General features: G+C 41.9%; 4 protein-coding genes across 4 annotated transcripts; 2 read left to right on the forward strand and 2 right to left on the reverse strand. All coding sequences in view use genetic code 12, as the record gives it.

Moving 5' to 3' along the window:
- Positions 1-1,054: 1,054 nt before the first annotated feature.
- CXQ85_004550 (allantoate permease family MFS transporter) lies at positions 1,055-2,617 on the forward strand (the record flags this gene model as incomplete). Its single annotated transcript, XM_025488164.1, has 1 exon — positions 1,055-2,617. One exon carries the CDS (start codon positions 1,055-1,057, stop codon positions 2,615-2,617), a length of 1,563 nt encoding a protein of 520 aa, XP_025341972.1.
- Positions 2,618-3,577: 960 nt separating this feature from the next.
- Positions 3,578-4,787, reverse strand: CXQ85_004551 (uncharacterized protein; the record flags this gene model as incomplete). Its single annotated transcript, XM_025488165.1, has 2 exons — positions 3,578-4,159; positions 4,710-4,787. 2 exons carry the CDS (start codon positions 4,785-4,787, stop codon positions 3,578-3,580), a joined length of 660 nt encoding a protein of 219 aa, XP_025341973.1.
- A 2,698-nt stretch (positions 4,788-7,485) lies between these two features.
- On the forward strand, positions 7,486-7,854 carry CXQ85_004552 (uncharacterized protein; the record flags this gene model as incomplete). The annotated part of the gene is made up of 1 exon (XM_025488166.1): positions 7,486-7,854. One exon carries the CDS (start codon positions 7,486-7,488, stop codon positions 7,852-7,854), a length of 369 nt encoding a protein of 122 aa, XP_025341974.1.
- A 5,116-nt stretch (positions 7,855-12,970) lies between these two features.
- On the reverse strand, positions 12,971-15,676 carry CXQ85_004553 (uncharacterized protein; the record flags this gene model as incomplete). Its single annotated transcript, XM_025488167.1, has 2 exons — positions 12,971-13,190; positions 15,033-15,676. Coding segments are annotated over 2 exons (864 nt in total), but the record flags the coding sequence as incomplete, so codon positions are not given.
- Between the last annotated feature and the right edge of the window lie 31 nt (positions 15,677-15,707).

Here is a 15,707-nt window from a genome sequence, read left to right on the forward strand (position 1 = left end):
AGTCGAGAGTCCCCGGGGCGAAAACGTGGGTGCTACAAAGAGAAGTGTGGAGTCTGACTTGAAGAACCTCGGTTGTAAGCTTTAGAACGAGGCTGGGTGTATTCATGGGCCAACAGGCAGAGATATCATGAGAGCCCAACCCGTTGCTGGAAGTGGTCCAATCAGACACTATCAGCCGCTGTAAGCACTTTTCTTGCTTAGATACTCCATCTAACTCTCCAATGAAGTCCAGGTAGGTTTGGCAATCTTATCACCGCAATCGCCGAAATCGCCGAGAGCACCGAGAGAACATCTAGTCTACCACACTAGCAATCGGCTAAAAAGCCGTCCAGCGGAACCGAAGGTAGCTTGTCTTACATCGCAGGCAGACCCTTTTTACCTGCTTATCTATAAAGGGCCGGTAGCGGCGTTCTTTGTGCAGAAAAGAGGTAGCAAGGGTAAAAGTTCTTCTGGGCGTTTTCCCAGACGATTTTTTAGTGGGGTGAAAAGTGAATGACTTACTTTTTTCTTGTCTCGTAATTTTGTGGTTCGTCTTTTGAAGAAACCTCCGTTTACTCGAAGGAGAATTTGATGCTTGCCCTTCCCTCCTTATCTCAGTGCTTGGCAGACCATGTGCCCCAGATAACAGAACACAGAAACACATTATCGGGTCTTTGCGAAACCTAGCAACTGGTGTTGTTCAGAAAACGTGGTGTCAGTTTTGTTGGTAAGGAAAACTGATTTGAATCATTAGATGTCTATAAAATTTCAATCTAGTATTGTTTCATGCAACTTGCAGCCATATCACCACCAAGCTTTATAGGCGTCCAGGAACGTTCGCCTCAACGACCCCACAAAATAAACGAAACGCCCGATTCGATCATCAATTCGCTGCTCCACACGCGGTTTCCTAATTCGTCACTTGTGGGTCGGTTTTGTGCTTCAATTCTTATCAAAAGGTTGACGCACAAAAGCAGTTGTATCTTCTGTAACTCTAATTTCGACCAGAACCTTGGAATCATGATATATAAGACCAGAGGGTCTGGGTCGTGAATTCTTTATTCACAAATTCACTATGGGTCAAGACGATAAGAAGCTGGGTGCTTCTGTGTCCATCGCTGATGTCGATGTCGAGAACGGAATCACTTCCTATATTTCCCCTACCACTGGTAAAGCTCTCCACTTGGCAGAGACCAAAGATGAAGCTTTAGATTATATTATGTCCCAAGATGAAGAAAGACCCATACTTGATGAAGAGACTGACAGGAAACTCTTGTTTAAGATCGACTGCTGCGTCTTACCTGTCGTTTGTCTTTTATATGCGGTCCAGTTCATGGATAAGTCGTCCAACGCAATGGCTGCTGTTATGGGCTTGAGAGAAGATTTGAATATGGAGGGTAACATGTATTCGTGGACTGGTTCTGCGTTCTACCTTGGTTACTTGGCTTTCGAGCTTCCTTGTTCCTATACGTTGCAAAAATTCCCAGTTATCACTACAGTCTCGATCTTCATTGTCCTTTGGGGTATAGTTTTGTGTCTTCATGCTGTTCCAAATTACGAAGGATTTATCGCTTTGAGGACTCTTCTTGGTGCCTTAGAGTCTTCTGTTACTCCAGCGTTTGTCATTGTCACCTCCCAATGGTACAAGAAGGAAGAGGCTTTCTTCAGAACAGCTTTATGGTTCTCTTTCAACGGTGTGGGCGTAATGCTCGGCTCTAGTGCCGTTGCCTTGTCTCTCTACAATAACATGGATGGCTACGCAATTGAAGCCTGGAGGTTGATCTTCATTATAACAGGTGCCATCACCATCTTCATGGGCTTCGTTGTTTTCTTCCATCTTCCTAACAAGCCAACCGAGGCATGGTTTTTAACTGATCATGAGAAGAGGCTCGTTGTTGAGAGAATTAGAAGCAACCAACAGGGTTTTGGTAACAAAACTTTCAAGAAATACCAACTCATTGAGGCCATTACCGATATCAAGACTTGGCTTTACTTCTTCATTGGAGTTGCCACCACCATTCCAAATGGTGGTCTTACAAATTTCAGTTCAATCTTGCTTCACGAATCTTTCGGATATGGTGTCCCAGAGACTCTCAAAATCCAAACTGTGTGTGGTGCTATAGAGCTTGTGGGGTGCTCTCTTTTCGGGTATGCTTATAAGTTCTATCCAAAGAGACTCTTTTGGGCCAACGCAGCCAACATTGTGGTTCTTGTGGGTCTCTGCTTGGTGGCATTTGCTCCTGATAAGCATGCCCAGTTAGGCGGATACTGCCTTTTTTACGTGTGTCCTGTTGTGATGATTTGTGGTTTGTCTTCCTCTGCTTCGAATGTGGCTGGCCACACGAAGAAAGTAACGGTGAATGCCCTCTTTTTGATCGGTTACTGTACTGGTAACTTGGTCGGTCCCCAGACCTTCAGAGCTGAACAAGCTCCTGACTATGTGGGAGCTAAGGTTGCAATGGTCATCTGTACCGCCTTCACCTCTGTCTTCATGGCTATGGTTTGGATAGTGATGGCGAGAGAGAACAGAATCAGAGACGCAAAGGGAGACAACCATGAACAGTTTGATAAAATAGAAGATCTTGAATTTGCCGACTTGACAGACAAAGAAAACCCCTTGTTTAGATATACTATCTAGGGTACCGTCGGCTACAGTTTATATTAATTCGGTTCAGTGCTTGACTGTGATATTTGTAGTGCTCAAGGAGAAGAAGTTTAATTCATGTAAGTAGTGCAGCTACTATGAATGCCTCGTTACAGGTCCAGGCGTTCTGGTCGTTCTGGTCTACAGTTACCATATTGAGACAACTAGTTGGACGATCGATATTACACAAAAGTGAAACGCAAATTACCCAGCATACTTAATGAAGGGTTCTATGTAAGATGCATTGGTGCTTTTTTTTCTTCAATACAAGCAAGTATTAGCGCTGAAAGTGCTGCTGCTTATCTCACCTCGACGATAATGTATCGAAGGAAATATTCGTGGTAATTACCTAAGCTCGAAGGTTTGAGAAGTTCTATACTTCTTGATCCTCGTATGGTTTGATGAGACGCACCTTCCTATCTATTCACTTGCAACTCCAATAAAAATAAGAAAACTTCATTTACTAAGCGCCTAGGCAACAGACGCAAGTTAAGTTAAACGTTCATTGCCTCTGGAAGGTCAAGACGTTCGACGCTGAAACATGGTCACACGACTGCCTTGAACTATGAAACACAAGGTTGGCTGGTGAACAAGGCATAGGAAAACTAGAACTACTCAATAAAAGAAAAATCTCCATTAAACTTTATATCTCTGACGCGTGAAGTGAGTTTGTACAATTACCCACCTGGGGCTGAGCTTTCTTTCCTTGAGGACTCAGCTCCATTATCGCTTAAGCGAGGAAGTCCCCTCATCGGCTCACCTGCCAATGACGCAATTCTGGTATATGAGAATGTTCTCCTGCTTTTATTTTCTTCGCGCGGTAATGCAAGTCGATAAGCTCTTGAATGAATGCGAGTAAAGAACTGACAAAATAGGTTGCCCTTGACTAGAAGGAGCTTTTAATATGAACTCGCTTCGAAAACAGAATCAATCAAAATCCTTGGCATCACTCTTTTAGCTACCCCTACGAATCTTTGCCAAATCTTTAAGCTCGGCAATATCTAGCCACCATAACAGACGCCGGACAGTATCACAGTTCTCTTCAGCCAGAATTTCCTCGAGAATTGCATTACCTGGCCGAATCGAGTTCGTACCCTTGAAGTTTTTAAGCAAGCAGCCAGATGCAATGCTGTACCTTTCATCACTCTCGCTTTCCACATGAATGACGAAAGTTATTGCATTGCTCTGTTCAAAATGAGTTGAGATTGTTGTGTTGGAGGTTATTGCGCAGAGTGAGGCAGCCTCCTGCGCTGCAGCTAAATTTTCATTTTGTATTTCCATATTGTATACTTGTTCGACCAAAGCACTCCGCTCCTCGGTGCTCCCAGTTAAAATGATGGGTTCACAGTTCGAAAAGTTCCCCTCAAAATGCAGATCTAAACTATCACTGTCTGACTCCGAGTGCTCGTCGCTGGCGCAAACCAGAGTGCCAAGATAGAAAAAGGCCAACAAGCCATAGATAAGGATCAACATGTAGAAATATTGAGGTTTGAAACGAGGGAACTGCTCAACTATATATTCTGCAGTACTTAACGACTTGAGTCATGGAGTTGGCCTTTGTGTCATCTCCAGCTCAAGAAAAAAGCTGACTTCTTTAGAATTTAGGCATTGCAATCTGCATCTTCTTCCTAATGAGGCCAATCATGTTTCTCAAATGACTCAGGTTCATTGCATAGAACCTCAATTTGAGCACTATTATTCTGACACAAAATCGAAAGGATGTCCGGGTCACGGAAATGAAATTTATAAGATCAGGCTATATCTAAGTCTTGGCTTTTCCTCTATCTATCGATGGTGGAATCTCAATAAGATATTTTCATTATGTTATTTAAGCGTTAATTACTTGTTTTTCCAACCAGGTTAAAAGAATGATGTTTTGGTTTGCAAGAATTGTACAATAATGGAGAGAAACATTCTTCACAGACATCAGTTGCGTCAAATTTAAAAGTATAGAAGAAATATATTCAGAGGGCGAACCAGGCAGCTGTGGCTGTAAATGAATATGGACTTCACCATATCGAGTTCTACAGATTTTTAAGTTAAGGAGATATATATTTATCTAAACGATAGTACACATAAAAGGAACAGCACCACGTCCAGCGTGCTTGTTCAAGTTGTTGTCCTTTGGAGTGTTGTTCTTGTTCTGAGTAGTTTGAGCGGCCATTTTTGTTTGATGTTGAATAAAGTCAGGAAATGGGAGCCCTTATATATTCATTTCTTGAATCAAATTTTCTTTGTTTTTTACTAGGTGGTCTCATTAGTTTTCCATTTGGGGACTATCAATTGGTCCATGATGTTTGATCGTCTTGCCTATTTGGGCATTGCAATGGTTTCAAAAGTTGATCCTAAATGAAAAAGGAGATACGGCAAGCATTGCGGGCCACCTAATTTTAAAGTGGTTATTGGAGCTGAGAGACTCGTATTACGACCCGTCATCGTGTTCCTGGAGCGGGGCGTTGTGTGGGTTGAGCAAATCTGACGATGTAGTGGAAATGGCTAATTTTGGATCGAAAAACAATAGAAAAAGTACACTCGTGTTACTTTCTACTCTATTTACTTGATTAGCTTGAGGTAAAGCTTCATATGGCCAATCTAGGTGGTATTTTTTTTTGATTAGTTTCAACTTACACTGTAGCACGAGAAATGAGGAAATGAAAAATATACTTTACGCCCACCATGAATAAGTGTCGACCTAACTATCAAGAATAAAGTTCTACATCATTTTAAATTTCATCTTCCCATAGACTTTTTGCAAGGTAATTTGTGATGGGAATATAACTGTTGATTAAAGTTGTCAATGTATAGCTAAGAATAAGGCGCTGGTAAATAGACGCAGTCAAGCAAAATATCTTAGGGTCCTCAACAAACCTTTTCACTTATTAGATTCTCCAGAGAATGTTTGAAATGTTTAGCTTCATCATGTCCAAGTATCGAATAAACCCGGTAAGGGAAAGGTATTGAACTAACAATGTTCCTCTTTTGGGCTTTGCTTGGCCAAAAAAAGGTGTTCTTTCAACTCTGGGCAAAGTGGTTTGACCATTTTAAATCCTCAAATAGAGTTCCCATTGGGTAAACTAGATACATACATTAAACAATAATACGGGATTAATACCTCGCACCATTTCGATGTTGTTATGTGACCTCAATTGTTGAACATTTTACAGGCATTTGATAAATCCCAAAATGTCTTCATGGAGCCATTTCCAGCTTAAATTCTTGTGTTCTTCTGCTTAATTGTAAACTAAGCATTGCTAGTCGATATGAAGAATTGTTAATACTAGCCATAAGCGACAAAAGGTTGTCGACAGCACAACAGACAATCATTTGCAATAGTGAAAAAGACATGGCTTGGCAGCTATTAGATGCTTGAAAACGTCATCTTAGAAGAGGCTTAAGGGTCAGAAAGGGCTCAATTACCTCTGTTTTCAGGTACGTTCTCATCAGAAGACAACTTTTCAAGTATGCGACGCGTCTTCGATTTTGGCAAAAACTCAAAAATGCCTCCTAGGGTCCACACAGGTAGTATTTTGAGGAAAAAAACTTTTATTTCTTGGGTAGAAGTAAGAATAGCTTAAAAGATTATTCTTTTTTCATTTTTCATCCTGTTTTTGATTTTTAACAGTGTGTTTATATTAGTTGATTTTGTTACTATATGAGAAAAACGCGATTAAATTAGAGACATACCCCAGGTTTCCAGATGATCCAAATTGAAGCCGTACCATAATAATTTAAAATTATGCAAAAAAATAATAAAAAGTAACTGCTATATGGTTTAAAACTATATAACCTCTCTAAAGCCTGAAGTTTTGGTGGAAGGTATACAAACTACTATCTTTATGATGGCGGATCCTACTCCAGTGGCATTTCGGGGGACCATTAGGGTTCACACGACTTTGTCAAACGAGGAAGATCTGAGTAATAGATGGTTTTTCTCTTTCAGATATATACATGTATAGAGCTTTCCATTTAATTGAATTCAACAAAAAAAAAAAAAAAAAAATAAACAGGAATCGCTCCATCACAATGAACTCTCAACAGTACACTTATTTAACTTCGGATCTAACTAAATCCAAAGCGTACACGCGAGTGTTGGATATTTTCTTCTTCAGAAAGTAACAAGCAAATCTTTCACATTCCGACTTCATCGAAGTTTCCACAGTTTCAGGTAAGCACATTTAATTCTCATTAAAACTCCCAAGTGTTTAGTCCACGTGGCTGTTGGAGCGATTTCAAACTACTTCCGAGAGCTTAAATGCTAATGCAATTACGAGTTATCAATAGGTCTCTGCAAACTTCGATACTATTCTATCTTCAGCATTTGCTCTTGACAAACGTGGTCACCTATGACGTACGCAGACAGCGTACAGCTTTTAATTTTTCGCACATTATCGATCGACGCCTAAAAGCAAGAGAGGTATTATTCTGAAGTGTTTGCACCAAAAGTAGTTTCTCTTGCCTCTAAATGGCTCTCTGCCGTCGTGGTTTTCGAGCTATTCGAGGGATCTAACGTCATCTAAGCGGCGCATTCCATTTTTTAGTCCATAGCAATTTACGCATAAGGCGCATGAGGCATTTTGACACACGCATAGTGACTTCTATGTTGAAGGAGGTGCACGACGGGTAAAGATAGACACCTGTAGAGAGATTTAGGCTATTTTGGGGTAAACGCTCGATAATAATCTCTTCGCGCTACCATATCGGTGTTGCCGCAATAACGTCAAGCCAATCGGAATATTAGCTGCACGTTGGAGTAATTTTATTCCTCAGGGTATATATAGAGAGCTGAGGAGCACCGCAATTCCAAAATCAAGATTATTCAAAGAAAATTAGCTAATTAATTATTGAAGAAAATGTATTTGCCTATGATTAATGTTTTACCCTTGGTGAGCCTTATTGTTGGAGCAACAGCGCAACAGCCGGAGCCCATTAACGTCGATGGAAACATCGGCCAGCACTTAGGTCTTGGAAACATCGAGGCGGCAGACGTTTCGAGTCTTTGGTCTGGTCTTGATGATGAGGCGAGGAAGGCTTTGGAAGCTGTTGATATCTATCCAGGTAAAAGTCCCAATGAGTTGGTGGAAGATGTTCTCCTTCTTGCTTACGGTGGTAACCATCACGATATTGATTTCGCTGACAAAAGCAGTACAATAGCTGAAATCTTCAGTGCTTTGGGTGGTATATATGCTGAATTTGCCAGTGACATTTTGGAATTAAATGAGACGTTGAAGTGAGCACAGGATGGAATGGACACGATAACCTCGTCCACGTCTGCGACTGGCACCTCGCGCAGTGAGCCGTCCTCGAAGTTGACAATGAATTTGATGATTTCTAAGTCGTCGTGGTGTTTACCCATGGTGGTGCTGAGGATGGGAAAAATACCATCATAGCTAAGAATATGATCCTCTGAGGCATCAATTGGTGCTGCCAGCACTACTCCTATCATCATAAGAGGTACAGCCAATAACAATTTCATGTTCACCATTTCTCAGCTTAATTCTCCGGTACAATTCTTCTTGAGTGACAATACTAACGAATATAGTTATGTGACACAGTCAGCGAAATAATGTAATTAGGCTTGCAGTATCCCATTTTTTTACCTCAAGGATAGCCCCTATTTACCACCTGAAGGCCTTGACATACACTGCCGTTATCAAAGTGGCATCCCAATGTGGAATCAGCGCCGCACACTTGACAGGGCAACGCATGCACCCTTGATAAAGTTTGATTACGTCGCGGGGCTTCAACACGGGTACACCATTGAGTTGTTTTTCAGGTAGGTGGGAAACCAATTCCTTATCGTAATCAATAAAAGATAATCCAAATGCTAGAAAGTAAAACGGGCATTGGATTTGTATCTCATGCGCGCCTTAGCTACGCCCCTTACAACTTTCGAGAGGTGGCTCCATACGGCACGACTGATAAGGGGTGCGTGTTAGATGAAGGGTGCACGACTGTAGGTAAGAAAGACTATGTAACGGACATAGCTGGGTTTATAGTAAAGAGTGGTTCGTAGTGTATTGAGATAACTAGTTAAGGAAAGAAGGATGGGAGATGCCATCCTTATATAGTGAAGACATTGGATGGCAAGCAAGTAAGAGGGTCATCATCATAGCAACTATAGGAATCTGGGCAACAGGATATCATCATGCCTGCATATAGAGCATGTATTCCAACACCCGTTCTTAGCCTGTGGCCTAAGATTCATTTGAGTTCGGGTAGATATGGCCTGTATCAGTGGAGCGTCCTTATCAAAAGTAGTCTGTAAATGTTCGTATAGTTGTTGTTAAGGATTTGGGACATTCGAAGGACCACTTAAATGATTGTCCATGACACTGAATTTTGAGCCCAAAGCTTCGTGAAGGGCGTAACTGTCTGATGATGAATGACAGTTCTGATTCCTTTGATTCTTCGACGATTATTTAAGTCACATATTGATCGTTCGTTCGAAAATTGACTTCTTTCCTCTTGGAACCGTCTGTCCTCTTGGGACCGGTTGTCCTCTTACTTTCGCTTTTCCACTGGGATAGAGTTTGTTACTCTATATCCCACAGGCACATCAACGAGAACCTAGACATGTTTGTGAGTGTTGCAACCGTATGGTCGGGACGCTCATGGTGCTCAAGACATTACATCTGGGTAGAGACACCTCATGACAAACTGGTTGTTATCTCTCGTTGTAGTACCACAGCAGAGTATTTATTTTATCTTCTCTGCTTTGTCCAAGGTTGTCGCGGATTTATTGTAGCTCGGCGGTAGGGTGAATTCCCTTTATCTTTGTTGCGCAAGAGATGTAGCTAGGTTAACAAGTATCTGGCTTCTTCAGATAGTTCTTTGATGAAATCTTCCGTAGGACCCGTCCTTCTATATTTGCAATTGTCCCAGGTAACCTGCTGTTTTCTTCCTGACTTCTTGTCTCGCAACTTGCTCATGTTCCGTCATAGCCGCCTTTAACAAATAATCTCTGAGTACATTTCTATGTTGTGTCTTCAACGCGACTGGCCTTGTTCACTAGTAATCCACTCTTTAAGACAGGTCTCCTTCTTATGGGAGTAAAGCCTATTTGATCAGCCCAAGGTTGCATGCGTAGTCCATTTAGTGTGTCATTAGGGGAAGTCTCTGTTCAAGGTTTCGTGGTTTAGTTCCTTTGGGATTAGTGAAATCAGGTCCAGCTAACTTTATCAGTTCAAAGTTCGACATCGTTTTGTTTAAGCATCCATGTTAGTTGTTAAGGACCAACGTTTAATTTAGCTGTTTCGAACTGTATTGCTGGCTGTTGAGTTCCTTGGTTGAGAACCTGATTGACTGTTGTGCCTGCTCTCACTATCCCCTTTTTCTTTCTATGGCGAGTGTGCTTGTCCTGCTATCCGTTAGGTTTCATGCTCGAAGTATAACTGGGGGAACTTTGGTGACTCCCTAACTCTCCAGTTCAACCTATTAGATATTGCGGATGTGTTTGAAGTCTTTTGGTGAACTTAAACCCGTTCTTAACATGCTTTCCTTTCCTATGATCATCACTTCAAGTGTGCAATCCTTCTTTGGTTCTGATTAGTAGTGATATTCTTGTTATGTTGTTTTGGTTCCTCTTATTAGGGTTGACTTAAATAGCTGCATGGAAATCAATGGTAAATTGGCGACCTTCGGGGAGGTATCTCCCTCATATAGATCTGAAAGTGAGAACAACACATGAATTCCCCCTTTCGCCAATTTGGCACCATGCGCTTTGAATAGTAGTCTTCTTGTCTAAAACCGTTCTGAACTCACCGACGATGCATACGCTGTCCTGCTAGCCGGGACAGTACTCGGAGCTGTGTTGACTTCGTCTCTCGAGCCTGCCCTCTAGGCTTGTACTCTCCTAAACCGGCCAAGATTCATGGAGGTCCCCACTCTCACTACTTCAATGTCTTTTTGCATTGTGACTTCCCTGGTATCCATTCCACCCTGTCAGAGGAAGATTTAATACCAGCCGCCAGAGAAACATCCTCCTTAACTTTCCGGGGTAAGGAGGTCAAAAAAATTCTGGACGAAGTCAGTGGGATGGCTTGCTTAGGACTCTAAGAACGTCTTCCTAGAATTGTGCGTAGGCGTTGGTGATTCTGTCAACTGGAACTGGACTGTAAAGAGTCAAAATGTTGACTCCACTTGACGCAGTTTCTGCGTTCGCTGTTTCGCTGTTAGTAGCATTCTAACACATCTCCAAGATGTGGTTAGTGGTGGAACCTGGTATAATGTGCTTTGCTTAGCTTCATATACTTATTACTGACGGGCTTTAAGTGTCAATAATAATCCACCTATTATCTAAAGGGACGATCGACGGAGAGACCTGTTCTCCTTTGGTCATATTTTGCTTTCAAATCTTTCGCAAGTCAATTATTAAGATAACGAATAAATGGCTTACCTTTTAACGATAGTGGGTCTCTATTGTAGACTCTCTTCTATCGAGCGAGAATGATTGAGGAGTACCTGACCTGGTAGCCATATAGTCCAGCGGCGCTTATTAGAGTACGCTCTTTCTGGATAGGAAACACGAGCTTAAGCGGATTTTCTTTCTTCGCTTTTCTTATGATGTTGGCGAGTTAGAGCGAGGGTTGGTTTGTCAATAATGAGACATAATGGAGCGCCAATTATGGTCTGAGGTACCAAAGTAAGGTCACCTTACCATACATTCCTGGTTTCTAATGAGAATAACGAAGTGCCAGTCATTATCTACCTGTATCGTGGTACATTTGCCGGTCAATGATAATGTAATTTCTTTACCCTTGTCGCTTTAACCTTCAGTGAGCTCGTGTCTCATGGATGTCGAAAATGCAGCGATCCCCCTTTGGCATCAAGTGGGGTTTCTGTCCAAGCTGCTTGTGGAAACCTCAACTTCTAGCTCACATTTCAATGATGTTATTTCAATGATGTTCTTGCTCCAGAACTGGATGGCGCTTCAGAGCTGTTTAGTCTCGTTGCTTGGCATAAGTATACTCTTGTTCATTCATACGAGACGATGCGTCGATATATGATCAAATATTCCGGCCCTAAGTTTAGCCATGAACCCAGTTGGGGTTGTGAGGTGAAAAAACAGCTTCACACTCATGACGCTTCGAAATGCCAGTATTGTGGTAGAATTGCAACGGTGACTCAGTAACATAGCTCTGTTCATTGATTGTTGAGTTTCCTGAGGAGAATGTAGCATCTGTGGCCCAATTAACGATTTGATGATCTCATTCTTGGACGCGTTGGGCCATGTGCGTTCCTCGTATCCCAGCAAGTGTATCTTGCTTCTCCAAGTCTTTCTAATAACAGTGTCCATGTTAGTGAGCTTTACTGGCGATAGTCGTCCAGAACAATGCACAGGTTACACAGGTAAAAGTTAATAAGCATGGCACTTTGAGTTGCATAAGACTGGGAGTATTATCTCTTAGGCTGGAAGAAATGCGGAAAGACGGGGAAATTGGAGATTTGTCATCTTGGAAATGATACCAGTCTTGTAGTACAGCGTAGATGGTATGGACCTCGAGTCTGCATTATTATTGTAGACTATTCGGAAATCGGCCAACTGCTTTGTAATTAAGATAGATGTAAAGCAGATTTCTTAGGATGTATTTAAACTCTTGGTACCCTTTGGCCTTGGACTTTCCCGGTAAATGTCATAGTAGTCCTTGTATGTGGAAGTGCTAGACACCGATAAAGACATTGGAAACATCTATACTCTACCTTCTGTAATGATGGCTGGAGTAGTTGCATTGACTCAGTAATAACCAATCGATGTGTAGGCTGAGTTTGTGCAAATGTGTAGAAAAATGAGTTTTGCTTCTTTAATTTTCTATCACAATTAGATTGTTCGTCAAATTTGTGTCCATGTCCTCGACTTCTTAGAAGGGCGTTGCTTTGTCAACGTCTCTCCTTCTTGACCTTTAGGTTTAGGGTTAATGATGCATAGTCGATGATGCATAGTCGAAGGACTCCAACCGCTGAATGGTATAGGGCTCTTCCACCTGCAATGCAGAGATGACAGTTATAAAAGTTCTCGCCTCACAAGAGCTCCCGGGAAGTGAAAGATTCCTTACACAAAGACTGTTGTTCTATTGTGTTTTCCAAGATAGATGCCTTCCCTATTATCAGGGAACTTATCCCGTTTGCTCTTGTGTTTGTGGGTACCACTGAGTTATTGTGGTTCCTCTCTGTCTAATCTCTGTTATGTATGCATGGAGTTTGCCTTGAGCCTTACGTCTAGCGTGCTTTGTTTGAGACTTCCTGACTTTAAAAAAAGATTTGTAGTCTCGTAGATTCATATGTTGTTCTTGATGTCAGGGCCCATTGTTGTTTATTCCCAGCTAAGCACGCTAGTCTGTTTGGAACGTATTATTTAGTTGTTCTGCTGTAGTCATAAGTTTCCAGTCCGTCACTGATGAACACCTGAATTTCGTAAGCCTGAACTCTTCTCTGTAGTAGACAAACCGTATAGTCAATAGTCAATAGCTTATGTTTGATATGTTGTTCAGTGTTCAAGTTCTCAGCCACTGTTTGCTGAGGGTCCAACTGTTGGTCAACGAGCATGTTAGTAGACCATTGCTTTCCCAATCTATTCTTATCCGAGTATGGTCAATTGGGTTCATTAGTTATGATAGTCTTGATCTTCTTCGTTCTTCGGTAGAATGGTTCAATAGTCTGAGGACTCTTGCTTCCTTACGACGATTGTACACAGAAGACGTCATGGTAGTCTGAAGACCCTTCAAAGTTGATCAACTCTTGATGGCGCCGAAGCTAACTACCATCTTTATAAAGATGTTAGATGAAGGGTGCACGACTGTAGGTAAGAAAGACTATGTAACGGACATAGCTGGGTTTATAGTAAAGAGTGGTTCGTAGTGTATTGAGATAACTAGTTAAGGAAAGAAGGATGGGAGATGCCATCCTTATATAGTGAAGACATTGGATGGCAAGCAAGTAAGAGGGTCATCATCATAGCAACTATAGGAATCTGGGCAACAGGATATCATCATGCCTGCATATAGAGCATGTATTCCAACAGTGCGACATGGTACTGCTCAGTGATTCTCATAAATCTTTGAACAAGATATAGCTTTGTCATCAAAGAGTCGAAATAGTCATGCCCGAATAAGATTAAAGGTCATTTGAGCTAGCAGAATAGTTGTAAGTGTGGTTTATCTCCCGCGTTTGTAGCCATGTGCTTTTCCAAAAGCGCAAAAAAGTCGGCTCAAAGTGTGGCCGCATTGCCTTCAGATATGCGGCTTCGATAAGTTCTGTTTAGGCTTTGCCCCCTAAGTCTGTATAGAGCTGTCGCCACAAGTTGGTATATATATTGACAGATTTCCCAGATTTTATTGATCATCTATACTATTATACAAACATGGCTTTCTTGATTGGATACCTTAACAACGACAAATATTCTGGATTTAGATTCGGATCCGGGGAAATCAACCACGTCCTTGGTGTTTCTATTACGGATGATAAAGACTTAGAAAAGGGCAAAGTTGAGGAGCCATCCGAAAAAACGCTCTCTGATGGAACTGTTTCTGTTGAATCAATTTAGATTCGGACACCCGCAATTTTGATATTACGAGTGTACCAAGAGGGTGATGTGAAAGATCTCACCCCAAGATTTTGATTTTTATGGCAATGGACACATCTGCTTGTTGTTGATGAACTGAGTTGAAGGTGTACTCGTTGTGGACTCGATAACAATTCATCAGATACATGCATTGATATTTCCGTGGGCCGAGTGAATTATTGATGAATATAAGAAAAAAAAAACAACTTGTAGTAGGAGAGGGTAAAGGTAATTGGAAGCGATGATATATAGTCTTATCTAAGTTTGCTTCCTACAGAAGCTCTTTCTTCTATTCAATTATTATTGTCCTGACAGTTTTGTCGTATGTTTTCTTTCTCTAGTGTTTTCCCACCACCAAGCGCAGCCAGGGTTCAGCACAGCCCATTTCACGACTTCCAGTTCTTGCGGCCTATGCAATGTAGTCACTGAAGCACCGCTGAGACCCCTCTAAACTTTAATGAAAGGAGCTCAAGGGTAAATTAAATGATATCGTGCGAATCACTCAACTTTTTACGGATCGGGAGCCACATTATCGCAGGGCCCACATCCGATACCAGAAAAAAGGACGAACAGAGGTTTGTCTCCCAGCGTCCTGAGAATCTTATCAAACTCTTCATAGGTTTCGAGAGAGGTAACGACCATCTTTACTTGTTAGTGAGTAAGCGAGACACAATGTGTCACTTAAAATGTGCGTGTGGTTCGCTTATGTAGACGTTATCGGAGCCGCACGGTTGACGGCACTCCGACAACCCAATGTGCCGATCATTTTGCGCTTTGCCATACGTCAGAAATGGTTTACTCCTTAGAGAATGACCAGATTCGGCAGGAACTACAAATCCGAGGCTCTTAAACTTACAGCATCTAGCATCTGGGTTTTTAGGTGTCTGGGTTTTCTTAGGTGTCTGGGTTTTCTTAGGTGTCTGGGTTTTCTTAGGTGTCTGGGTTTTCTTAGGTGTCTGGGTTTTCTTAGGTGTCTGGGTTTTCTTAGGTGTCTGGGTTTTCTTAGGTGTCTGGGTTTTCTTAGGTGTCTGGGTTTTCTTAGGTGTCTGGGTTTTCTTAGGTGTCTGGGTTTTCTTAGGTGTCTGGGTTTTCTTAGGTGTCTGGGTTTTCTTAGGTGTCTGGGTTTTCTTAGGTGTCTGGGTTTTCTTAGGTGTCTGGGTTTTCTTAGGTGTCTGGGTTTTCTTAGGTGTCTGGGTTTTCTTAGGTGTCTGGGTTTTCTTAGGTGTCTGGGTTTTCTTAGGTGTCTGGGTTTTCTTAGGTGTCTGGGTTTTCTTAGGTGTCTGGGTTTTCTTAGGTGTCTGGGTTTTCTTAGGTGTCTGGGTTTTCTTAGGTGTCTGGGTTTTCTTAGGTGTCTGGGTTTTCTTAGGTGTCTGGGTTTTCTTAGGTGTCTGGGTTTTCTTAGGTGTCTGGGTTTTCTTAGGTGTCTGGGTTTTCTTAGGTGTCTGGGTTTTCTTAGGTGTCTGGGTTTTCTTAGGTGTCTGGGTTTTCTTAGGTGTCTGGGTTTTCTTAGGTGTCTGGGTTCTTAGG

Source organism: Candidozyma haemuli (assembly GCF_002926055.2).
Source record: "Candidozyma haemuli strain B11899 chromosome Unknown G_2014730914, whole genome shotgun sequence".
NCBI lineage: Eukaryota > Fungi > Ascomycota > Pichiomycetes > Serinales > Metschnikowiaceae > Candidozyma > Candidozyma haemuli.